This window comes from Seriola aureovittata, chromosome 21 (assembly GCF_021018895.1).
Source record: "Seriola aureovittata isolate HTS-2021-v1 ecotype China chromosome 21, ASM2101889v1, whole genome shotgun sequence".
In the NCBI taxonomy this organism is placed as follows: Eukaryota; Metazoa; Chordata; class Actinopteri; order Carangiformes; family Carangidae; genus Seriola; species Seriola aureovittata.
Window position 1 is genome coordinate 9,558,713 of NC_079384.1, and position 27,561 is coordinate 9,586,273.

Genomic DNA, 27,561 nt, shown 5'->3' on the forward strand with positions numbered 1-27,561 from the left:
AATTAATTTAGAACTTCATATTATTGTGTAAGAATAAACGTGTTAGTGTTTAGACACATGGCTGTCTTGTGTGTGTCTCTTCCCAGCTGTCAGCAGTAGATTCTGATGCAGGTCTCAACGGTCAAGTCACTTACCGGATCTTAGCTGGTGCCCAAGGACACTTTCTTATTGGTAACAGGTAATTATATCACTTGCACTGTAATAATGTGCATATAATTTACTATATCATTTAAATGTTTAATTTGCCTTCTTGCTCCTGAATTAGAAGAAAAGACTGATGCCACTGTCATTTTTCTATGCCAAGAACGAGAACTGTCAAAACAAAGGTGACCTACACTGAATGCTGTGCCTGAACGCATCCTGTGTAGGCACTGACAGAGTGCTGAAGCTGCAGCTGCTGCTGCTACTCTGCTAACATACTTCTTTCACCACACAGGCTGTGCTAACATTGTGTAAAGCTCACTTATTCACATGTTCTATCTTGTTTGTTTTTGTCTGTACAAAAAAAGGAAGTGTGAAAATTACATGTTGTAGTTTTACAGGGGGGTTATGTATTGGACTATTTCTTGACTGGGCGCAGTCTCTTCCTGGAGTCTTGTTGTCACTCATCCAGCAGGGACCAAATCTCAGCAAGGAAGCGAATAAGCACATTTGCCAAAATGTCAAGCAATTCCTTGAACTAATTAAGAGGATTCTTCAGTGTAAAAAAATGTCAGTGCTGCTGTTCCACTTGCAAGATGACAGAAAAACGCCTCAGTTACCTGCATGTGTAGATTTCTGTGGTATTGATGTTATTAATGATGGTATCAAAGGTAACTTGAGCAGGATTTGTAAATGCAAAACTATGATGATGATAATTAATTGTCATAGACAAATAAGTTAATGAGACAAGAAGTGCCACAATTTAAAATATGGTGTGGAGCATCAAAATTAAAATGCTAATGTTTTGATAATTCGTGCTTGTGTGTAATTATGTAATGAACTCTTTTCACAGCACTGGAGTCATTACTGTGGCACCAGGTGTCGAGCTGACTGTGGGGCGCAGCTACGCTTTGACTATAGAAGCTATGGACAATGGGCCTGCACCTCATAGAAGGTAAGGCTTTCTCTATGTCTTGCTTCATCAGTCTTTTTCCTCTTTTCGGTCTGAAGCTGAGGCATGATGGGTCATCAGATTTCCACAGCTTTTTCACACACTCACTGTCAGACACTCCACACTACTCTCCATCGCTCCCTTCTTGTTCATCTTCCCGTGCCGTTCTCTCCATCTACTCACCATTTTCAGGTGAGGTGTTTTCATTTTTAGAAATGTGTCACGAATTCTAGTTTCATATTGGAAAATGGCAGGGAAGGAGTCTAAGAGAGGAAAATGGATAGTGTATGCGTGAGAAGGAAAGGAGAAAAGGGAGAAGAGTGAAGCAGAGTCAAAGGTAATGAACGGTTGCCTCACTGCTATTTATTCTACTTGAGAAATCTAAAGGAAATTATACCGTCTGCATGTCAGAGAGGGGACAAGTTCAGCAAATGCAGAGGGACATAGCATCTTGGATAAATGCCACACATGGTAAGATAAACAAAAAATACTGCACTCTGCTCCTCTCACACAAAAGATAAGGACTGACTTGATAAGGTGACATTTCTTTAACTTTTGTTCTCCCCTGCCGCATGTTTCCTGTCTCCTGCCCTTCTTCTCTCCTTCATGGATTAAATCAATAAGGAGCCATAACTTTCACCAACGCACACTGTAATGTTGTGGGTATTCAGTCTTACTGTATACTATAAAGGACCAACTCGGACGCTGTCGTGAGCTTAACTTTTTACTGCTCGTTAACTGCTTTGTCAAAACGCATATCAACAACCGTTACCTGTCACAACTGTTTTGCGCATGCGCGCATCCCCACAGGTCTTAAAGTAATAAAACACATTTCTTTCATCACACACACCACTCCAGTTTATTCTCCAACTCACCTCATTTCATGGAAAAAATAGGCTGATCCTAATATTGTGTAAACTCTGTGTGTATTGATTTGGTAGCTAAAGTCTGGCAGAGAGCACTTTTTAGATTGTGAAATTTTAGTTTTCAAAATAACCGTGCAGTATCTGAGAACAGAAGCAAATCCAGCCATTGAGCTGTTCACTCACTGGAACATGGTCAATCTACACCGCTCCACAGATTGATGGAGCAGCTGCACTGGCAGAGAGTTTGATTCCTTGAGTGTTTTTTTTTTTTTGTTTTTTTTTTGGCGGCACCAGGCCTCCAAGTTTGCTCGAGAAACATTATAGGACAGAGACTCAGTGGGAACATGCCATGTGCTTTTGCAGGTTGCAGAAAAGGGGACAACGTGCATCAAAAGGTGTTAGCTCCTTCTGATGCATGTTTTCACCCTTTTCATTTCCCTCCCAGTTTCCTTTTTTTTTTTTGTCTTGTTGCATATCATCAAATACAGAAACACCATAAGAAAAACTCAAAAAAAAAAAAAAAACCATGAGAAATTGACATCAGTGAAAACAAAAGCTGTGCAAAATGAGTTATAGCAGCAGCCTGAACAACAGCCTGTTGTTTGTTCATAATCAAAGCACACCTTGGTGAAGTTCTTGGTGTTTTGCACTTGGGCACATCTTAACAAAGTGATAAATTAACACTGCAGTGTCCTTTGCAGAGAGGAATTCCTTGCTGCTCCAGCAACAAGCATAGAACAAAAGCAACATTTGGGCATACACACAGGAACATTTAATAAAGATTTTCCATGTAAAACTAAACAGGAAAAGGCATATTGCAATACAGAAGCAACTGGGCTTTGTGAAAGGAAGTCTTTTACTTTTATAGGTTCTTATCTGTCTGAGCAGGTCAATCAGGAGTCTCCCTCGTTGATTATTTCAAAACACATATGAGGAAGTCGCTGTTAGATATTTAACAAATGGTTAAGATGCCACCTGGTTAAATGTTAGAATATAGGAAAGCAGTGTGATCATTTTGTGTATGACAGTGGGTCCATCAGACGTTACCTCTCCTGTGAGCATTTCTGAACTACTGAAGTGCTCGTCACTCCAGATTACTGTCTGGACCTGAATGTAGAGTCTTAGAGACCTGATGCACCAAGCCAAGCTGAAAGAACCCAGCCTGCCATTTAAAGGATAGATTCATTTTTCACATTCACATTTTTTTTGGTTTGTTTTTTTTGCTCGCCGCTACCATTCCTCCATTCCTCATTAGAAGATCCCTTCTGCCGTTTCAGTAGAGGTGATGGGGGACAAAATCCACAGTTCACATTCTGTGCAAAAGTTTATCTAAAGTTTATCTAAAATCTTAAAAGTTAATATAAAGCTCCATCTATATTGAAGGGGGGAATTTAATACCTGTAAATATGGTCTAAAGACATGCTGGGAATACAATTTAATAATTCATATTAAATCGAAAAATGAGGAGAAACTGCTTAAAAGACAGAATTCAGTCAGAAATCTCTGAATCTCCGTAGTCAGCTACAGATGCTCAGTGATATAAGTTGACTGTTGGCTCACAAATCAAAGCTTTGTCAAGTAACACAAATTAAATTGCTCCAAAAGGTGACTGTCTCGTAAATCAATCCAGTATAACAAAACTAATAATGAAAATTATTGTGATTGCTTGCTTATATCTGTATTAAAATGACAAAATATATATTTTTAGATGTCAATATTGCAGAAAATGGCTCTCAGCAATAATTGTCAGTCATCTTGAAAGATAGAATCCTCTCTCCTCCTCGCACTTGGCTCCAGCTATGTATCTGGCAAATCAATACAGAATGTGAACCACTGCAGATTGAGGTGGTTCCAGTGATTGGCTCACAGATTGTCCCCAAATTTCCCCAGACCCCCTGTTTATCTCAGCTGAAAACATAACCTGCAAAAGCAATCAATATCTATGTCTGCTACCTGATTTGTTAAAACTATGGGTCAGCACCCAAAATGAGCTGTGTGTCCTCTTCCTGCTGGGCACCAACAAGACATGTCGCAGAATTTAAAAAAAAATGAGCTTGGATCCCAACTTGTGCACCTTGCATATCTCTGTTAGACGGGGGTGGGGGGGGTTGGACCTGTTGGAGAACCCTGGACATTCTGTACAGGCTTCATTCATCTTAGGAGTGCTTTTGCATGGCCTAGTTAGATGCTCCCCAGAATACAGAAAACAGCTCATGCTCAGGGGTCTCATTTATACTTTCATCAAACTGGAGGGTAAGAGAGAAAAGAGGGCACCACCAGAGAGACGAGATGAGCTAGGATAAGATGTTGGATAAATAGCTAGATAGAGAGAGATAAAGAGAGAATTTTACACTGTACCGTACAAGGCATGTAGTACATTATGAAGGTGGTGTGAAGTCACTGTTTCTGAACAAACAGTGATGGGCAAGTTACTTGAAAAAAACCTATTTAATTACCCAAAACATACTACACGATATTAATTACTCAACAGCAAAATGAATTACTTGCATTACTTGTCACCTTACTTCAGTCCCTAAGCCCAAGTCATTAAAGTTTAGCCTTAATTAAGTCATTATGTGTACTTGACCAAATGTAATCCTAGTGTATGTCATCAGACCAGTAACAGTAGTATTAGTAGTAATACGATTATACTACACTATACTGCCATTGCAGTAAAACTAACTGTGTCCATGGTTACATTAACAGGTGATCTTGGCAGCAGTGCGGAGATATTCTCCTTAAAATGTTTTTGAGCCAGCCTCGCCCTTCTGACCAATCAGAGTGGGCCAACGTCAAGGGTGGGAGCTCGCGGCTGTCAATCAATACGTCAATGCACTTCTGGTGTACCACTCCTCTTCACTATGGCTGACTGACAAGCCAGCGAGCTCCATATTCCTACATTAACTGATACAGCACACACGATGAGTATGTAGGTGAGGTGCTGGGCTAGAGAAGGAGTTCTAGCTTGATTTCGAGAACTTAACATATTGTAGCTTTAAATCATCAATCTTCAATTAATATGAATGATACATTTTCTAGATTTGTGACTTGAGTCCAAGTCACGTAACTCAAGTCTGCTCTTCTGGCAAAAGCAGTTGTATGACACATGTAAAATCTATTCAGATGAGCCTTGGTTCTGAGCCAGAAATTCAGTTTCACATCCAACAGATGAAGGAAATAAACATCTCGTCTACACGGCCCCTATAGTGAAAGCAGCACATCAGCAGCAGTCTTCTGTCAGTATCTGTGCTGGATCAGATCAGCCGCACCGCTGCTGATTGCTTAGAACATCTTTGACAGCGCTCACAGCCCAATAAACATCAAAGTAGTTACAGCCATAGGTTGAAATAAAACAGACTTGAGGTGTCAAAGTGTCGTTTTACAGCTCAGCTAAAAAAGCGCCCAATGTAGACCAGGACTCTTTGACAACGAGAAGAGCAGAAATGTGCCACTGGGAGTTGAGAGACAGTAATACAAACAGGACGGGAGAGTGCACCCACTGATGAAGCCATTCACCTAAACATTCACCTAACCCAATAATGATTTGCTGGACCAACAAATTACTCTAAATGACAGGGGAGGAGGAGGTTATTTGTGCGGGCCGAGTGGTGACTCAACATTGAAGTGATCAGAGAATACTCACAGATGCAAGCCTGTTAAGTCTGTTGTCCTCGACACTAAGCAACTTTATTCTTTCTAAATTTGTTTCGGCAAGAATTTGATTTGCGAATACAGTCATTTGTACACATTTGTGGGTTTGTGTTTGTGTGTATAGTACACAAGGAGGAACAAGTGAATAACTATGTGAAATTGAAAATTAATATTAAATAAGAAAAACAAAAAGAGTTTTAAAGGGAAGGATTGTTTCCACTGGAGGACAGAAAGTTTTAGAATGGAGACAGCGAGGGAGAACTGGGCCCCAGCTCCAGCAGAAACCTCGACTGAATCTCCATCCCTCAATCGGTTTTCATCAATAATGCCATCTGAATTGTATTAATAAAACACTGGCTTTCACTCTGTCTGCCAGCTTACATTTTCCCAGCCTTTATCTCTTTATTTATTTATTGTTGTGAATGTAAACAGGTTTTGTGGACTATTGTTTAGACCTGAGGTTCTTTGGGTCTTTCACTCGATGACCCAGTTTGAGCGGAGTTAATCTCTCCCTTCTCTCCCTGCTGGAACTCTGCGTTCTCGCCAAGTGGGAATGCAAACTAATTCCCTGTGGTTTCTTACCCTGAAATTCAGGGTGAGTGAAACCAAATGTCACTGGTGTCATGTGGTGACAGAACTGGGAAACTGAGATTCTTCCAACACGTTCATTAGTGATAAGCGATTTGACAAAGCTTAAGATTGGAATTGAACTACAAAGTTACAGGACAAGAGGGATGCACTTTCTTTCATCCAGATGTCGGCCAGTCTTCTTTTCATGTGACTCAGCATTGGGCCTCAACACTTTCGTTGATGATGCTGCAGGAAAATAATTCAATATACTTTATGTAAACTCGTAAACCTCACTTGATTCGCTTGTGGGCCAGTCAGGGCAAAGTAATGCTGTGTAGCCAAACACTGTCCAAATTAGGGATGTTGCAATATAATAACTTTTTAAAAAAATGTAATATTGATATTGTGTTAATAATACACATATGATGATATTATTTTGGCAGTGATGTGATTTGTGGGTCTTTTGTTCATCAGGTCCACTTGTTGCCTTTTCACTGTCCATTAAGTGTATTGTTCTTTTTGTTGGCTTTTGTACAGTTATGGTTACTGACTCCTACTCCAACATACACCATTTGCCAAAAAAGAGACAAAACACACAATAAACAAAGTTAAAGACGAATTTGACTGGTAGCTTTATTGTTATTGTTTTATCTTATTATTTCGAATTTTCTATAAATATCGCAATAATGTTGTTATTTTGGCCACTGTTATGCCCCAGTCTAGGGGGGCCCTAGGACACAACATGGATTTGCCCCATCTTCCCCAAGTCCCAAGTAGCCACCACAAAGATTAGTTTGAATATAAAGAAAATGATTTATTTACATAAAAGTTTCTTATGAACATATAGAAAATAAATATTGAGTTTAGGCTTCAGGGTGGACTAAGGCAAACATAATAAACATAATCACTCTGTCTGGAAAATAATCAACTAAGCTAACCAAGGGAAAACAAATAACAACCACCTCACCTCCCTAACTAAATAAACAGGAAAAAACCAGAGAAACAAAACTGGCAGCCCACCCTTACTACTCAAATGAAACAACGAACTACACAAAACTGAATCACTGCAACGGTGTGGCCAGTTGGGAGAAGAGGAGAACGAGAGTGAGCTGGCGGCCATCTTGGCTCCTTATATACCAGGTGATCGGGGATGCAGCCAATCACCAACCAGGGCGCAGAGCCTTTCCCCCAATGACGGCGCGGCTGCGGCACACACCTATTTGCATACAAATGAGAAAACAGGAACACAGGGCGCACACACATATACAACAAACCACCTACAATAATATGACCGCGGTCATAACACCACGATAAACGTATAGTGAAGAACTGATATTGTGACTGCCCTATTTTAAATAGTGGTCCCAATATTTTCTAAGATACAAAATATGCTAATTGAATATTGGGAACTGTATGCGATAGAGACATGATGGTGTGAATATTTAACTCAGGTTAAACACCACAAAATTTGAACAACCTGTAAATTCTGCACGCATACAATATTGAATAAGATTATTTTTCTAACTTTAAAGTAATTAAAAAAGGTGGAAACTGATCTCTGTGGAAAAGTTGCAAGATTTTTTTTCCGTTAGAGCAGAGATGAATGTTACCTGGTCTGGTAGTACATCTACACATTTCTACTAAAGCTAGAAAGAAGACCAACGATACTACGCACTGAGCATCATTTTATTGTAGTGGTGTAACATGCTTTATATCCCAGAAGTCTGTGCTCTTGTCTCCACAAAGTCGTGTTTCCTGCCAGTGGAGCGTTTTGCTTTGAGGTCATTATTGACCTCCAGCTACTCCCAGCTGTCTGGCATCTTATTGTCCTTTTGGGATGGAGTTGTTCAGGATCACAAGTCCAGACTGAATCAACTGTAAATAATTGATGTAGCAGATGTCAGCTCTGTTTTCATATGGGTCCTACTTTAATTTGCAGTTGCTACATTGCTATCTTCCAACTATATAAAATAGTCAAATTGCCAGAGAGCTGAAACGTGACTTTTCTGACCCAAGTGATTACATATTTTCAGAAAGAAAAACTGACACAAGGACACGAGCTGTTTATGGTGTCAGAAATAGACAAGCTCTGTCAGTTGTAGGTAACTGTAGTAACATGCTGTGTTGGGATAAGTGTTATGTTGATTATAAAATGTCAGTGAACACAGCTTACTGAATAGCCAAAGTTGTTTATCAAAGGGCAGGTAAACACTGTGTAATTAAGACTTTATTTTACAAAGTGAAAAGATCTGCTGTCGGATACTTCTGCAAATGCATTTTATCTTGGTGTCATTGCGTTACAAATAGGAAACTCAATGTTATTCCTCCCCTTTTTTTCTTACATTGAATTTACTTTTAAGCATTTCCCTCCATAAAACCTTTATTTATCTAATTCTGTCTTGAAACAATTTTAATCAAATTGCCTTATCTGTAGAGGAATTTCCAGACCATTTATCATCCACAGCTGCTTTAGCTAGCCTTGTTTTATAACTGTATTTAATAGTAATCAGTGTATAATCACTTCATTCATTTCACATGCACAAACCCCTTAACAATATTAATTCCAATATGATGCTAAAGGTTTATGGGCTGCGGTGCAGGGCTCAATTTTAAGTAATAGTTGAGATTCTGTAGGTCTTAATATTCCACCCTGCATAATGCAGTTCCTAACCTTGCTTAATAAGGTTCATAACAGTGTATAATAAGGTTCATAATGCTGCATAATAAGGTTCATAACGCAGCATAATTAAGGGCACAGTAAAGGATGATATAATACTGCCCTAACAAGACGGTTTCACCCTGCTCAGACATACTTCTATGAAAATTAACAAACAGAAAATAGACGTTTTTCTCTCAGTGAAAATGGCGCCGGCCTTGACGTGAATGAATCATTGAAACAGCGGGAAAGGTTTGTCGAAATGCATAATAGAAACATTAAGCCCCTGCACAATAATGTTTTGTAAGCCCGGCAGCAGAAAAACTGTCTAGTGTCTTTGCAACTCACACTGTTGTTGACTTCATGCTTTTATCGATTAGTTAAACACAGCATGAAGTGCAAAGAAACAAACACTGGCCAACCACTCTTAAATAATAGACCGTTCACCCTCCCTGACACTGTTTTTTTCTTTTTTAACCCGCTATCCTCTTGTGCTGCCCTCCAGCTCTTCTCTTCCTCTTTTCCCCCCCTCACATCTCGCTCTAACATTTCTCTGCTACTGTTCCTCCTTTATCTGCTTATCTGTTTTTCTAGCTGTCTTTGTACATTCACAGTCCATCCAATTTGCCTCAGCCCATTTCTCTTCTGTCTTTTCACTTCTCTCTTTTTCTCTTTCCCTCCAGGTCATCCATTACTACTGTCTATATTGAAGTTTTGCCCCCAAACAACCAGAGCCCGCCCCATTTCCCCCTGCAACAATACAACCTGGAGATCAGTGAAGCTATGAGGACTGGAGCCACATTGCTTAATCTGCAGGTACGCTCATGCTCTCTGTCCCATTTTAATCTATTCAACTATTTATCTAACTTTTGACAATTACAACTATCCATTACTTTTAGCTAACTATATCAGCTGTTACCCATTATTTAAAGCTAACTATTTCAACCATTAATCCTACTTTTGACTATGACAACCATTTATACATTACCTCTATCTAATTATTTGAGCTGTTTCTTCATTACTTTTGCTAACAGCTTCAACTTCTCTGCTTAGCTTTAATTGCAAACATAGTGTTCAAGAGTTAGTAAGTTACAGCTTACTCAATATGTGGATTTGTATTTTATGTAAATCAAACTATAATTTCTTCTTTTTTTTTTTTCAAATTAATGGAGTTACTCCACAATCTTTCCACATACCCCCTGGCAACTGCAGCAGGTACTTCCTGCGATACAAGAATCCCTGGTTAGGAAACAGTGGAGTGTACAGCATATAAGGAAAATAAGAGTGTGTGTGTGTGCATGTGTGTCTGTCTCTGTTTACGTCTTAAGGCAGTGGATCGGGAGAGGGACCCCATCACTTACAAAATCCACAGCGGAGACCCCTATGGACATTTTGCACTACAACAGAAGTAAGCGTGCACACACACAAAATTCTTATTTTATCATGTTTGATGAAACCCTCGGAGCTTGTTGACGTTAATATTTTCAGAAAATCCTATGATATCCTATTTTTTACGTGTGCTAAAATGTGTATGTGTGCTATCTAAGTGTGTGCTGTGCTGTACAAGCACGGCAATATATAAATGTGTGTGAGTGTGTGTGGGCGAGGTTGAAAGCAGTCTAAATTATGTCGTTCAGGGCTCAAGCTCCGCCAAGGGCTTCACATAAACACACCCGTACTCTCCCACTTGCACATCCACGCACACACACAGACTCTGAGGGCTTTTGTTTTATTTATTCATTTATTACTCATTAGAAGGGGAAAGATCCTATCTGCATTTCTAGAGGGAGAAGCAGAGAGAGTAACAAAGGAAAGTAAGGATGGGGAAGAAATGAGCAAGGGAGGGAGGAAAAAGAGTAAAGGGTAGCGGAAGAGATAAGAGAGCAGGGCAGGGCAGAGGAAAAGATGAGGGACAAAATGTCAGACAGCTGGAACGGAAACAATGAGCAAGACTGACAGGCAAATGAGGATTTCAAGAGAAGTACTAACTAAAAGAGTTCTGCCGCACAGAAATTCACAATGGCAAAGATTAAAATGAATTGAAGAGCTTTAATTTCTGCACTCCAGGAATATCTGATGGATTATGTCAGACATTGTGAAATATTCCAATACATGTGCCAAAAATCCTTCAGCGTCTCAGCTGTGTTTTCTGCATTCTGACACTATAAGTTGTTCTTTCTCCCCTGCACAAATGCAAGATGCCGTGCAGCTCATATTGGGGACAGAATGGAGTGATTTTTCATGACTTTCACTGTGCAGGATGTGGCTCAGTTGAATACTCTGGAAGTGCGTCGGGAGAGCACCTACACGGGTCTGGTATTGGCATATTTTTCAAGGTGGCTGGCACTGATGCAACACTTGCTAATGGGCAAAAAAAAGATTCTGATTACTTTTAAAGAGAAGTAAAAGTGCCAGCATCAGTGTGGGATGCAAGTGATGAGCGTTTGAGGAGGTTTATCAGCATTCGTTTTTCAGGAAAGGTATCTTGGGTTCACTCTGAAACAATGGGATTTGCTGTAGGCCCACCCCACATGTCGCAGCAGATGTTTGGTTTGAGAGCAGTAGGTGTGTGAAGGGAGAAAAAAAAAGCTGGTAGATGAGAAAATAAGACTGTGTGTCTGTGTGTGTGTGCGCGTGTTCACACTCTTTGCTTTTCATGACTCATCCATAAATATACATAAACCGTTTTTTTTTTTGTTTGTTTAAAAAAGAAAAAAACAGCTTCACATCTTTCCCTCTGTAGACCACTTAGCATATGCACATGCACACACACACACATTCACTGGTGAATCCAAACACTCACATCTACACACTCCAATGATATTTGGATAAAAATGTGCGTTTCAGATGGTTTCTAATTCATGAAAGGAGCTTAAATTAAAAACACTTCAATCATTATGTAAATCTCCACTTGGAATATAAAAAAAACTTAATCAATCAAGGCGAACATCAAAGATTTCTCTTGGTTGTGATTGGTCAGGAGTCTCAGACAAGCTGCACAGAAGCTCTTGATCTTCTGGAGAACAGATTTTCTTGCTGTAATCATTTGCCCTTAAATCTGACTTCTATATCTTCCCTCTCTTTGTTTTGGATATTTTTGATTATTGATTTGTATTCACTGAATAACTCAAGTGTGAGATTATATGACTAGTGAACCATATTAATAATTCACACCCTGTGCTGTCTTTATGAAGCATTGATTTAAGGAGCTGGTTACTGGTTTTGTATCATTCGTACAATTGTACCACAAATCTTTTGTTACATGTTATCTACCAGTAAACCCATATATTGATGTGAAACTTTTTTTTCAACCACTATTGGCCAGTGAAATATAATGCAGTCTGTATTTAATTTAAAATGAATCAGGATATAATCAGGATTTGGATATAAACTCTTTTTTGTGTTGCGCAAGAAAGGTTTAATTCTCTGAGCCATTATAGCAAGTGCACCCAAGAGGACATTTCATTGTGGGTGAGGTGTTGGGTATTAGGTGCCATCTGCATCACCAAATTACCAATAAGCGCAGTAAAAAAAAAAGCGTCTGGTGTTAAGGCTTCCATGCAGTGGTTATGCAGCGCATGCAGATGTCTGAAAAGTTGTCTCCAAAGTGGTGTAAATTAAGAGGAAAGACAGTTTGAGAAAAACAAGACGGGTTTCCAACTTATTCCCATGTTACCAGAGTTGGCACAGGGACTACTGACAAATGGCTGCAGCTATCAGCATGAGAATGATATACATGGTTAACAATCAGCCTTATACCCAAGAATCTCAGGATTCTTGGGTATAAAAAACAAAGGATATTACACCACTGTTGTTTGGTTCTGTTTGTTGTTTTTTTCTATTGTATTCCATTCTTCTTTCTGTTCTGATCTGTTTTCAAGCCCATACCTAGAGGGTTAATCGTGTTTTCTCCCTTCAGTTCAGGGTATTTGGTTCTGGACAAGCCTCTGGACAGGGAGTCTCTGGATTATTATACCCTGGTGGTCACAGCCTCAGACGGACAGCCAGATGGGGTAAGAAACTCAGATATACCACACAGATATTAAGTGGTTGTCTTTACTTGAGTTGCTTCACATCCCCAGTGGAATTAATCTGAGCGGCTGCTGGGAGGAAATCTAAATCCCTCAGCTGTGGTATTAATGTGAAAAGAGGGATATTAGTGGCAATCTTTGGCAAATATTCATCATTCAGTAATAGTAATAATCATAACAACCAAAATCTATTTACAACAATGAACTTTAGACCAATATAAATACTTAAATAATTAGATAGATATGAAGAATAATGGGAAGCCCTGGGCCCAGCAGCTGTGAACAGAATAAGCAGTTTAAAAAATGGATGGGTGGAAAAAGAACAAATTGCTACCTGGGAAAAAAATGTTTCGTACAAGCGAGGGTTTGCATGGCCTTCAGGTTTTTTTTTTTTAAAACTCTTAACACTCAGACGTGAGTGAGAAGACCTTGTAGCATAAAACTGCACACTAACAAAACACAGTCATCAGCTATACAGAATACATACTAAGTAGGACTTGATACTTATCCACTCACGTTTTAACCGGCCACTGATGTTATCTTCTGTTTATGTGCTTTAGCATGTTGATGTTATTAGATCACACTGTGTCTCGGAGGAAACAGCTGGGATTGCATTAACACTAAGCTGGCTAAATCTGAAAATCTTCTTTTTCTGTCAGTTTTTGGCCACTTTTTGTCCGCACTTATCCAGCGTTTTTTTTTTTTTTTTCCACATTCATTCATTCAAGTGGCTTTAGAACGCTCTCCCAAAAGAATAAATCCCCCCCCCCAAAAAAAAAAAAAACAGCCAGCTTTATGTTTTGTTGTGGGGAAACTGTGTCTGTCTCACTCCTTGCCAGATGTTGAGCGCCGTATGATCAGCAGTGTTGTTGTTTTCCAGCTGTCGGAAGAACCACAAATCCCACAAACTGGTGATGACTTGTACTCCCTTTATGTCTGATGTTTTGGTCCTCAGACCTTTTTATCAGGGAAAATTCTTCTCTTGCTGAGTTTATGATCTGACTCTCAAGTGCAAAAAACTTTGAAGTGAGAGTTATTCGGAGAAGAGATAGAAATGTTTTGGCATTTCACTGTGAATGGAACACTTGAATGACCTGAAAATGCTACTGTGAATGCTGGTCATTTTCATGTTTAAGAAAAATTCTCAGTCGGATGTGTTTACCCGAGCTATATAAAGGAATCCTCCCTCAGTTCCCCACCTATCTAACTGATCACAGGTCACCAGAGTCATTTTGTCTCTCGCTCTTTCTCCCTCTCCCTGTCCCTCTCTCTCTCTCTCTGTTTGTGTTCTTTCCTTTTTTAAAAGTCAAATCTTTAGTCGCTCTCACATGAAAGTCAAATGAAGATATTGGATGGACTCCCTTTTGCACTCCCCTCTCCCCTCTTTCCTTCTTCTATACTCTTTTGCCTTTCATCTTGTTCCCTTTCTCGCTCCTCGTCTGTTCTCCTCTCCTCTACCCCCCATCGTTCGTCTGTTGGACCAGCATTAAAAGAAGTTGGTCTTCCCTCCCCCTCCTCCTCATCCTCCCCTTCCTCGTCACTGACCCCCTCCCCACCCCATGTCAATTAAAACAAAAGGTAAAGTTTAAGTTCCCTCCGAGGACAGAAAATGCTGATTTGAATACTCTGACCTTCTCTCACACACACACCGCACACAATATAGAGGGAGAGAAGAACTGGGAGGAAGCTGGAGCGAGGAAAGGAGGGGGCGAGATGCCAGAGCTATTCAGGGGCCTCTTATTAGGCTACCTTAATAACTGCACTGTGTGTCCACATAGTTCTATAAAGGAGTCTTGACACATACCCACTCTCACACATATGCACACATACAGTATACTTAGTCAATTGCTCTCTGGACCTTGACAATTAGTGTATTATCTGTGTGCCCCAAAGGTCTTTAAGTCAGAAAATGGCTAAAAGTAGTTTGGACATTTGTCTGCTTGACACTCCATTATATTTTGAACGAGAAGAAAAAAGAGAGAATTGTAGAGAGAGAGAGTAAGAGAGAGAGAGAGAGAGAAGAATGGTGTGAGCTACACAGAGAGGCAGAAGGGAAGACAAGGAAAGAAAGAAATAGAATAAGGAGAAGAGAAGATTGGGGTGTAGTTTCCTTATACGGGCCCATTAATCAGCATCACTCGAAAGGCCTTGGGTTGTCTTCATATGCGTGCACGCACACGCGCACACACCCGTCTGTGTCCCCTATTATTGAATGTCCCGTTGTGAGAGTGTCAGACTACAAAGTGCCTAATTGGCTATTTGGCCAGTGAATCCATCATACCGCCACAGATTGAGGACCCTACAAGCTGGTGCAGTAAACCAGCTGCACTGTAAGGGCGCTGTGCATCATAGGATGCAACTTAAACTTTTGTACAGGATGGTCTGCTGCTGTCATATGGACTGTATTGTACTGTCATGGCATGGGAAAGTGAATCAGCATCTACCATTATATGCATAAACAAATGAATCTAAATATGTATTTATTCAGTAGTTGAAACAATAAGGAATTTTGCATTATTCCAAAAAATTTGTCAACAAATCGCACAAAAATACAAAACAAAAAAAATGACAATGGGTTTTCACAACACTTTCTAACATCTTTATTTGGCTCCTCAGCCACAAGCTCATATATTTCTACTGATTACATAAGTTTTTTTTATTTTATTTATTTATTTAGTAAATGATACTCAAGCAGAAGAAAACATCACATTTGTTGGACTACTTTGGAATCAGAGTAATAGCAAGATGTGCAAGGTTGTAATGGCTGTGCTGTACAGCTACACAAATATGATTAGTCATTACTAGTTAGCCGGTAGCCAAACAGCTGAGGAGTGAGCCAATGACTGTGCATGAATGAAACCAATCGGCTGTAGCACTATTTCAGCGCTCTGCCTCTACTAACGCTACATGCTCCATCTTTGGTCCGCTGCAGGATGATGTATGTTGAATTGACTCAAATTAAACTACATTGCCCGTGTTCATTGTAATGAAGGAACATGCTCAGTACCCAGTGCAACAGTGTGGCTTACTGCTGTGTTTGCAGTCATCTTTGGACAACAATGGAGGTCATTGGCACAAAGGTCTTTGTATCAAGTTATGGTTACACAGGCAATACTTTTAAGTAAAAAATAAAATATTGCCTCTGTATCTTTTAATTGCAACAACACAGCGCAAGCGAGGGAAACATGCCCCGAGTTCGTGATACTGGCAGACGACGGTGGATTCCCTTTTACCGCAGGTGGTTGCTGAGTAATAGTCAAGACTGATCTCAGTCCTAGAGAGATTACCTTGCAAGAAGAGACTCGAATAAGGCCAAAAACACATTGTAGTCTGGACAGGACGAAATCAGAGTACTGACTTTTTAACCTTTTACCACCTACTATTCCACCATGGGAACTAGCACTATGAACATTTGAGTTGTCATGCACTGCAAGAACTATGAGCATGTAACGTATGCATCAGCTGATTAGACTCTCACACTGTTATTTTGATTAATCCAGGTACAATGCCATGCATATATCTGACACCCTGAAAACATGGTGTCTCCAGGAGGGTGTGAGTTACACTTTGGCAGCTGGCCATGGCATCAGAAAGATGATAAATTCATAGGTGTGCTGTTATTTGTAAACGATGTGCTGAGAGCCCCCTTGATGCAAAATGTAGCTTAGTGCATCTCTTTGGCTTTGTGTCTGTCTGAGTGTGCGTCTGCCTAGCAGTCTGCTTTATCAGAGCTCATTCTACTTTACATATATTGGCATTCAGATAAACCGTTTTGTCAACTGTGAGCTCTTAACCTCGAATTACTTGCATCACCGTGTGCCCTGCCAACCTCAATAGCCTGTTGTCACCTCTGTGATTGTAAATCGCCCACGCACGCAATCACGCGCACACACACACACACACACACACACACACACACACACACACACACACACACACACACACACACACACAGACACACTGCTTTTTCTCTTTTCATCCCACTGTTGTGAATCGCTTAGCTCTCCCCATTTTCCTCCTCCTCCTCCCACTTCCCTTTCCTTTAAAAGTCAAATCTTCGATCACTCGCTCTCTTTCCTGCTCTCATGAAAGTCAAATTAAGAAATTGGTGACCTCCTACTGGCTTCTCACTCTCTCTCTCTCTCTCTCTCTCTCTCTCTCTCTCTCTCTCTCTCTCTCTCTCTCTCTCTCTCTCCCTCTCCTCCTCCTCCTCCTCCTCCTCCTCCTCCTCCTCTGCACTTACTTGGTTACATTTTTTTCTGGGGGCTTTAGCTGTTGGTTATGAAACAGTGTGAATTAGTGACACTAACTGTAGTGTCATCTATTCCCCTGCACAAATGCTGATCAGTTAAGGTTGTTGATCTTTTCTGGCAGAGTTTTTTGAGTTCATGTTATATGTCCCCAATCTTTAGTCTGTTACATACAGAAGCTATTATTGAAGCTATTGATACTAAAATAAAATTCTTTACTGCACCTTGATAATCAGTATCTTGGTGACACTGGTTAAACGTGTTAATGGAATTTAAAAATATCAGTTTAAGATGTTTTAAGAAGTGACCAGAGAAGTAACACAATTCTGTGTGTGTGTGTGTGTGTGTGTGTGTGTGTGTGTGTGTGTGTGTGTGTAGACCTCCACTGCGATGGTGAACATTGTGGTGACAGATGTTAATGACAATGACCCGCTGTTCGATTCTTCACTGCCAGTGAACCTCACTGTCACCGAAGAGCAGGATCATGCCTATGTTGGGCAAGTCAAGGTAGGAAGATGCACACACACACAAACAAACACACACACACAACCTCCTCATCACCTCACAGCTCACTACATGTTTAAGATAAATTATGACCTGTTTCTATGAGTGCATGTTTGTATGCTAATGCGTTCATTAAGCACACATTCATGACTGTGCATTTATTTGTGAGCTTTTCGTGTGCTTTTGCTTGCACTAATCCTTTTTCATAATGATGAGTCATGAACAAAAAAGCCAATTTAGATTGCAATTTGTCTCACTGTATCAATAATTCTTGACTGCACATCTGCAATTAAAAGGCCCGTCACCGACGCTGTGGGAGACAATGTAGAATGAAGGATTACACATCTCTCTGTTATTTCTCTATTGGTCCAGATCAGCTTGTTTGAAACTGGTTATACAGCTGTTTTTGTTATTGTGCCACATCATGTCTCAGCCATGAAGGAAATATACATATTTACCCTCCAGCTCTCTGAGTTTCTCGCCACAGTCTAACACCACACATACAAATGTATGCATGCAGCACACCAAGATTCACAGCGGGTCTAATTAATTTTAGCTCTTATAATCTTTTACAATGGGGACCAGAGATCTCTAACATTCATAATTAGGACTGTATTATACTCGGAGGACTGTGTGCAGGCATGTGTGTGCATATTTGTGAGTAGACAGGATACAAGGATTTCAGATGTGTGTCCCCTTTTGCATATGTAAGGATGGTGACTATTAGGGTTGAATAACTGCCTGTGATTTTAAGATATTACTTCCCAGAAATGTGGCATTTAAATTTAATTTTAAACACAGAACTGGAAATTATTCATCATAAAAAGGATTTGTTGTCACTTTTTCATGAGATTTTTTTCACTAGTTTTCTCTCTGAGGCACAAGAAACAAAATGTCAACCATGACCAAATCATTCCTGTGTTTTTTTTTCAAGTTACTTAACTTTTGGATTAGAATTGAATGAAATATGTATGAAACTGTACATTGCAAAAATAAATCTAAATATGACACAACTGTACTCAAGAGAAGAAAAAAAAAAGAAAGAAGCAAAAAAAGCACATGGATAAGTCACACGATCTCTCCTCAGGACCATGGGATACGTTTTCACCTGCATCAGCAGCCTTGTCTCCACTTACCACAAAGACTCCTGGACTTGTTCCAGACCTAATAACTGACTCGTGTATTCCCCAGACAGGGGTCATGGGTAAATCTGACACTTTGATAGGCTCTGATCTTTAAAGATGCTCCCTCAGTTGCACACTTGCTTGGATTTTCTCCAAGCTTAATTCATAGCCTTTATACACCGGTGTCAGGGGGTCTTTGATCAGCCTGACACCTTGCCAGCTTCTAAATGTTAATCATGCTTCCTTAGTTGAACACTAAGACTTCTCCTGAGATAAATATATGGCACTTGTACACCCTTGTCTCGGGTTTTGAAAAAGTCTCACTTTTAAGAGGTTCCAAACTTAAAAGCTCAATAGCTTTTTTTATTTGGACCATTGGGCACAATTCCAAACTTGTAAATCCACCTTTATCTGTAAATAGGACATTTCATTCCAAGCATTCCAAATTTGAACTGTCACTGAGACCTTTGGGCATTGTCCAGTTTCAACATCCCAAAACCCACCTTAATCTTTAGCGAGGGGCACTTGAAAATATTCCAATCCTGAACTTCCTCCCTTCAAGGACCCTTGGATATTTTCCAAACCAAAACAGACGGCATGATCCCTCAGCGGGCTCTGCAACGCACAACTCTGGGCCTCATTCCAAACCAGGGTCCGTACCTGTAGGTATTAAACAGATTTCCGGAAGAATGAATGGACCTGACCTTGGTTTGCTGATGCTGGTATGGTAGACAGAGATGGAAGGAGGGGATGAAGTGAGACATGCTTGGGTGGCAGAGAGAAATGAAAGACAGTGGGGAGAGGGGAAGAGAGGCGGGGAGAGAGAGGAGAGGGGAGACGACAGAGCTAAGGGAGTTCGGCTGCATTCCTAATCTGACTTTCATGAGTTGAAGACGTGGTCCCTTTTTAAAGAGGAGAAAAGACCGGGTGAATTCAGAGAGAGGTCATATGATCATCAAATAATTATAGCCAGTCAAAAATAATAAATGTATACCTTATTGTATGAATTAAAACAAATGTAAATGAGGTTAGTAACATAGCGTATTTTAAAATGCCACAACCTGAAACTAATTCTTCATCTGCATTACTGTATATAGTGGCAGATATAATGGAGGGTTTATGGATTCCTGTAACTAAATGAAAAATTTAGTTTTCTGTGATGTTGACAAAGCCAAACCTGGATAAACCCTGGATGAGGCTGCATCATAGGAGCTGCAGTAGTATTGTAATTTGCCCTTGATGCCCATCTTTTGACATTCCTGCTGAACCAACGGGGCATAACATGATGTGAAGCTTGAAAATCCAAACATTTCATATCAAGCTAGCTGCCTCCCAGAGTACATCTCCATCAGTTTAGAGCAGGGTTAGGCAATCATGCGCCACGGAGGATTGGAAGGCTTTTCTTTCCGTCCAACACCACACCAGATGATTCTGCTGATTTACCTTCAACCAAAGAGAGGGGATTGAATCAGTGAAATCACCTGCTGCAGTTGTTAGCTGGGATTCAGAAAAAAATAAATTGCACACTGCTGTTCCCTCATGGCATGATTGCCTGTCCCTCCAGCCTGGTTGTTTACACTCTACATGTGCTGTCAGCAGCAACATGCAGCACAAAACCGGCTTGTTTAGCTGTAGATTTTTTTTTTTTTTTCTTTGTAAATTGTTTTAAATTGATTCATGAGAAAAAAAAACATCAGAAAGAAGGGTTGAGTTAGTATCGATGTCTCTTCATACTGTTTATTCTCTTCTTCATACTAATAGTGTGGCAAACAGTGTTTCCATTTACCACAACAGGATTTCACCAGAAATAAAAATCCACTCTGATTTGGCACATCCAAGAAAGCCACCATTAATGTTAGAAAGAAAATAATTATTGGGAAAAAAAGGACATAAAGGATATAGAATGCATATCGTTTCTTTTATTTCTTTTAACATATCAGGTCTCTAAATTACTTTTTCCAGTCTTTTTGCCCTGTGACAACTTCAAATGAAGAGGTGTCTACTTGCAACCCCCTTATCAGCAGTCACAAATGTCTGATCCGGACTAGTTTACTTTTATTTCCTCCTTTTAGTAAAAATGTATTTTTTCTAGAGGCCTGACAAGGTAAAATGATCAAAGTTTACAAGAAAAAGGCAAACATCAGTGGAGAGCGGTCCTGTTTATCATATCACAACCTCTCAGATTTATCTCATGCACGGGGGGGGCCCACCACTACTCTGAACCGTACCAACACAAAATATAGTAGAGCAAGTGCAAATACATTTTAAGTGCACATAGGTGATAAATATTATGGTTCATGTCTCATTTGGATGTGTAAGTGTGTGTTCCTCCTGCAGAAAAGTACATGTAAAGAACCACTGAATACTGAAGTGAAGTTCAGGCGCAGCACAAATGCTACCTGATGGGAAACAGTTTAAAAGAAAATAATAACAAGCCCAGATACAGAAGCAAACCCACTCACACACACACACACACACACACACACACACACACACACACACACGCACACACACTAAGATATCAGAGTGATTGCTTGTCTGTCTGCGTAAGAAGAGACTCCCACACTGTTATAACCCCTGACTTTATGGTTTATTGGTGCAGCAAAAGAAATGTGCTCAGAGACAGATGAAAAAATCTCAGTAATTTAGTTTCAGTTGCAGGCACTTCTCTCCTTATGTCTCAGAATGAAATTAGAGGTGGAGGTGAGAGAGTGATAAAAAGACAGATGAAAAAAAAAAGAGAGGGAAATTGGAAGAAAAGAGGTATGAGCACCCGAACATGAAAAGCAGAGCTTGTGATTGTAGAGATCGAGTGTGTATTTCAGGTTTCAAGATGCTGTTTTTTTTTTTTGTTTTTTTTCTTCCTGTCTGTGTGTGTTGAAAAGCAGCAGACATAAGGCAGACGAGACATTAATCCTATTGTGTTCCTGGCTTTTAACTGTCTGGCGATGTAATTATGCTGAGAGAACAGTGAGGAAAGACAGCGAGGGAAGGATAAGGCATAAGAGGAAGAGAGAGTACAGGATGAAAGGATGGAGGCAAACACACGCTCACATGCGCACGCACACACACACACCTTCTATAGCACATAACTCCAGGAACTGCAGTCATCAATATGTTTGACATCAAGGCGATTAATTCAGCAAACTATCTAAAGGATTTAATCCAGTGTCTAAAATGCAATGATATGACAGCTTCACTGTCGGCAGCTTGAAGGAAGGTTTTATGGACAATAGCGTTTCCCGGTCATTTATCAATCATGTGTCCTCTTTGTAATTCTTCATATTCTATGTAAGCAGGAGAAAATTGTAGTTTATTTTCTCAATCAGTGGGCTGACATTACAGGGAAAAATGTTTTTATAGCAAAAAAAAAAAGAAAAAAAAGAAGAGGTGAAAAATAGTCAAGGAGCCTAAATACTCTAAATGTATATTCACTGTTGGTAACAGCTAAAAAATGTGCCACTTAAAATGGTTTGACATTTTGGGAAAAAAAAAAGGCTTATTCATTCTCTCGCAGCGAGATGAGAAGATTGATACCACTCAGCCTGGCTCTGTCCAAAGGTAACAAAATTGCAATGTAATTACGCTGAGAGAACTGTGAGAAAGGCAGCGATGGAGAGATAACACACGAGAGGAAGAGAGAGTACAGGGGGGAGGATGGAGGCAGAGAGAGAGTCTCTCACACACACACACGCAGACATGTAAAGGTCCAAAGGTAACAATATTTGTCTACCAGAACATCTAAAACCCACTAATTAACATATTTAATCTCATACAAGGTCTCACACATGGTGCCAGGCTGTTTCTTGGCCCTGACCAGTAACCTCCTTGAGTCTGGTTGCCACGATGGCTCATTGCTCAGATTACATGTTAGTAATTGTGCTTAATACCACATTCATGTCATATATCATAATTATCTTGTGATTTACAAATAGCATTCGTGTCAGCATCGGGAACTTTTCTGAAAGCTCACAGCCAAAAATGAGCAGTAAATGTTCAATTAAACTCAAATTTAATAGCTGTGGTGTTGTTAGTGCACAGTGTCTTAATCCTCACACGACCAACAGTAATCGCACAACCTTCGGATTGCCGTTGTCTGTATGCTAAGCTAAGCTAACTGGCTGCTGGCTGCAGTGAGACATGAGAGCAGTATCGATCTGCTTTGAGAGTAATGATTCACGTCATTCATTTACAACACTGCATGTGTGATACTGTAGAAATATAAACATACGAACACACACACATTACATCTACCTCTCCTCTTTTACATATACAAAATTTACACAGTTGCACGTTTTAAAATGTCTTCTCTCATCAGTTTCTTTCCAGCCCCATTTATTTCTCTCTCTTCAGCCCCCTCCTTTCTTTTTCAATCTCTCTCTCCTCTCTCTCTCTGTCTCATTGTCCACGTTTCATTCTGTCTCTCTACCTTCTCCAAACAACTCAAGATAATCACCCAAAAGCTGGATGCTCCATTAGATTTATAACACAGTTTTACACCCAGATAGCGATGAATCTCCGAACATAAATCATATCAAGAGGACTTCATTCTGCTCTCTTACAGTCTACATAACACTGGCAAGACAGAGTCTGATTTCTATTAATCCTAATAGTCGCTGTGTGAGAATTTTTAATGATCCAAAAACAGGAAAAAAAATGGGTCACTGCGACGACGAGAAATGACACAGTACAGCAAATAGCATGGAATATAAATATGAATTGAGTAATAGGGTTTAGATACACATATTAAACTGACAATTGTGACACTGTTATTAAAGTTACAATTTATAATCTTTAAATGACGTAATTATTACATCATTTATATAAATAGTCTACATACAAAGATACTGCAAGTCATAACAAAGTGCACCCGGATATGATTTCTTATTTTTCCCCCTGCTGCCTTGGCTATATAGTTGGCAGATGGATTTGATGCAATGCTAAATATGTTTGCTTTAAGTGGAAATTTCCATTTTGTCCTAAACTGAGGTAAAAAACAGCCTAACTGACGCAAATCATCCAGTAAGAAATAGTTCTGCAGGGGCCACCTCTCTGGTCCAGATTGAATTACCTTGACGAATGTATACCGCTGTCAGGATGTCAGTTTTTCTAACACTTTGTTTAATGATCAAATACCTGTGAAACAAATTCCCATGAGCCTCAGTTGTACTGAGCTTTTAGTGCTAATTACATGGATGGATTACTAAACGGGCACACTGAGCACAGGTCCAGGAGCCCAAGGGGTCAGGGCGTCCCTGGTAATGACCCTCTGTTAGAAGTTACTATTAAAATGTTAAAATGTCTCGAAGAGAGACAAAATGAATACAAAGGGAAGACTACAGAGAGATGCAAAACAACCATAAAGAGATGCATAACGACCACAAAGAAACGCAGAACCACCACAAAAAGATGTAAAATGAAGCTAAATAACCACAAAGATTCATTTTGTGTCTCTCAGGAGCCCCTCTGTGAGGGGCATAAGGGGCCTTTTACTTGTTGGTGTCCAGGGGCCCATTGGTCTCATAATTTGGTCATGGCTAACTGGCAAATGTTAGAGTACTAAATAGCTGATAACTAGCTGCATGCTTAACCAAGTTGGTCAACGTGGTACATATTATATCTACTAAACATCAACATGTTTACATTGTCCCTGTAAACATGTTAGCATGCCGCTGTTAGCATTTGTCTCAAAGAACTGCTGTGCTGAAGTAGGCTACAGTCAGACAGAGCTGCTAGCATGGCTGGAGACCTGTTCTACCGGGTTTTAGCTGTTCATAATTTCATTAGCTTGATCTCAAATAGATTCCTCAGTGATCACTATATTATTGGTATTAGTCAAATATAATTTCTTATCATATTATTATTGATATCCTTTGTTGTTGTTGTTGTTGTGGTTCTTGTTTTCAATTTGTTTTTGTTTGTAGTCTAGTGTGTGTTGTCTCCCTGGATTTGTTTTGTTTTCCTCTGTGTGAGCTGTAAAGCACTTTTGGATCAAGTGCTATTAATAATTAAGTTGAGATGAGCTGAGACTTTATTGTCATGACTTTTGCTGACGATAGCACTGAAACATAATGAAAATGGCATAAGGAGTATCCTTTATCATAAGTTTTTAACATCATAACAACATAAATGATCCTCTTCATCATTTTGTTATTCAGAGTCCTGACCACTCCAGCTCTGACTGATAAACACACACACAGTTTTCCTACTATTAGCTATAAGAACAGGTGTATAGCATATTGATTGGTGTTATTTATTTTTATTTAACACTTGCTACTAACCCCCAAATTATATTTTTCTTTTGGGGAATTTTGGATTCCAAAAGCACTGTAAGGAAGCCCTATCACCACACACACACAGACGTGTACACACACTCACATGTTAATATTTCCCCTGTGCTTCTCTCCCGTGCTCTGTTCTCATCTATTTTAATGGCATGGGAATGCTGATCGGACAGAATGAACACTCAAGACAGGGTGAAAGGAACACCGGATAGCAATTTGTCACCTTCTCACCGCCTAATTTTATTAACCGAAAGAGACGATGTTGAGAAGGAGTCAGAGTTTGAATGTAGTCCACAGATACTGAAAGGTAGTGAGATGAAAGCAGTGCTGTACTGTGACTGTTTTTTCCAAGTGAATGTTTGAACCACAGTCTCATTAGCTCTTAATAAATGCGACAAGTTGAAACTAAGTTAATTCCTTTGGACAAGTAGCAATACGGAAAAAAAAGAGAGAGCTGTGGGAAATGTGAGACATCTTTGTCACCATTGTCCAAAAGGTTTGTGTGAAACCTATTGACAGGAGCAATAACACCAAAAAAGAAGTAAAAAGGAAGAGAGAACAAAGAAAGAACAGTACATACATACACTGTCACTTTTGTGTGCAGGCATGGCTTCTTTTTGCTGAAGTTTGAATAAGAACCCAGGTTATACTGTGCTTTATGGAACAGTACAAGGCCAAGAGGTTCGAGCTAATAGGAATGAATCGTGGAGGTGTACCAGCTTGACAAAAAGTGAAATATGTTTCTGATTATTCCCTTCTGTCATTTGCCAGTATCTCTCCCTTTCAAATACACAAACACACACACACACACACACACACACACACACACACACACACGAATATGCACTCATCACTTGCAAATATTTTTTTCTATTCCAAAAGAAAGGCTTTGTAAATGTTAACAAGATTGAAAGCGGTTCAGAGTTTAACCACTTGTATCCACACACACATTTAGTTTGATCTGAGAAAAAGTTCACTTTTAATTTATTAAAAGGTTGCTTTGCTTCAAAGTCAGTCTGATTAGTTGCCTGCATATGAAAACAAATCGTTTAAACCTTTAATCATCCTTATCATATTGCCTGTGTGTGCTTTATGTCTCTGTGTGTGTGTTTAGGCTACAGACCCGGATCTGGGGGCAAGCGGTCAGGTCCATTATCGGCTCGTCAACCACCAGCAGCTATTTTCCATCAACGCCACCGGAGCAATCAGAACCGCTTTGCCGCTGGACAGAGAGGTCAGAGGACATGATAGATGTATTCAAAATTTCACATGAATGTCATAGTTGGGGAGTGTAAGAGGAAAAAAAAAAAAAGATAGCGGTAATCAGCGGCAAAGATGACAGTGTCAACATTTTTCATTGCTGTTCTGTTGTTGTTTGACCATGAACCTCTGTCATCTTAAAGGTGAAAGGTCACTACTTTCTGATCGTTGAAGCCTGGGATGGTGCAGTAGACCCCCGTCGATCCAGATTAACACTGTCTGTCACTGTTCTGGATGTAGACGACAACAGCCCGATATTCACCCAACAAACCTACAACGCCAACCTGCCAGAGAACAGCCCCAAAGATACCGTCATACTACAATTAAAGGTGAGTGCATGGATGGATGGATGGATGGCTTGGTCTACTTGCGGATGATGTAGTACTTAATGTTGTTATAATAATTTCAGTAGTTATTATGAAGTGATATACTATAGTATAAAATGTCTGGTAAAATGACAGATTCATTATTCTTATAAATTTGCAAACACTAAACACCAGAGTCTGACCAATAAATCGAACAGGTTGTGTATTGTATTGGCAGGTTTTAGCTTGTCTGTATAAGTAACAAAAATGCAGTGCAGAGATGCCAAAAGTATTTTTGAGAAAGTTTAGAAGCAGGCTGCATTAAATAACTGAGAACACTGACAAGTTTATTTTTCTACTGGAAAATGTTCAGCTCAGAGTGTTGGTCACAGTCCTTTTAAAAAAAACGAATTTAAGGGATTCTTATAAGAAATGTTTGCTATGTACATATATATGTAATAAAAATAAAAAATTGAATATCTATTATTTAAAAATGGAAATCTATATCTATAAAATATCTAATGTCTGTCTGGCTACATTTACTGTACTGAACTCTCACCAGAAATTGCCTTTTCAAGGTGGAGCAATGTAATTTGTAATTTGTAGTGTGAAGACTGAGTCTGGCACAGACCAGCACACACCTAAAGTAGTGCTAACAAGGTGAAAGCGTTCACAACAGGGACAATACATTTCAAAAGGTTAGATCACACCAGGGGGCTCCGGTTCGCTTGAACTCAGTTTGTCAAGGTTTTTTGCAGTTTGGTTGTTAGAGAAGTCGCCACAGTCCTTCTGTGGATTTACTCTGTCTCAGTGTCTTCAGTCCCCATGATTCTGAGATCAAGACTCTGTGGGGTGCAGACTATCTGTAGCTGGACACCTTGTTTATCTTGTTGCTGAAGATAGTTCTTTAAGAATCTGGCCTGACCAATTAGATGCCTCCTTGATAGTACTGTGTGATCAATAAGAA

General features: G+C 39.8%; 1 protein-coding gene across 2 annotated transcripts in view; it reads left to right on the top strand.

Moving 5' to 3' along the window:
* LOC130162246 (protocadherin-15-like) overlaps positions 1–27,561 on the top strand; it is a 162,871-nt gene that overhangs the window by 71,814 nt on the left and 63,496 nt on the right. For both annotated transcript variants that reach the window (XM_056365903.1, XM_056365902.1), the window contains 8 exons: positions 87–178; positions 995–1,096; positions 9,520–9,652; positions 10,165–10,244; positions 12,756–12,849; positions 17,496–17,624; positions 26,144–26,263; positions 26,433–26,618. In XM_056365903.1, the coding sequence (XP_056221878.1) occupies positions 87–178; positions 995–1,096; positions 9,520–9,652; positions 10,165–10,244; positions 12,756–12,849; positions 17,496–17,624; positions 26,144–26,263; positions 26,433–26,618 (936 nt within the window). The remainder of the gene's footprint in view (positions 1–86; positions 179–994; positions 1,097–9,519; positions 9,653–10,164; positions 10,245–12,755; positions 12,850–17,495; positions 17,625–26,143; positions 26,264–26,432; positions 26,619–27,561) is intronic.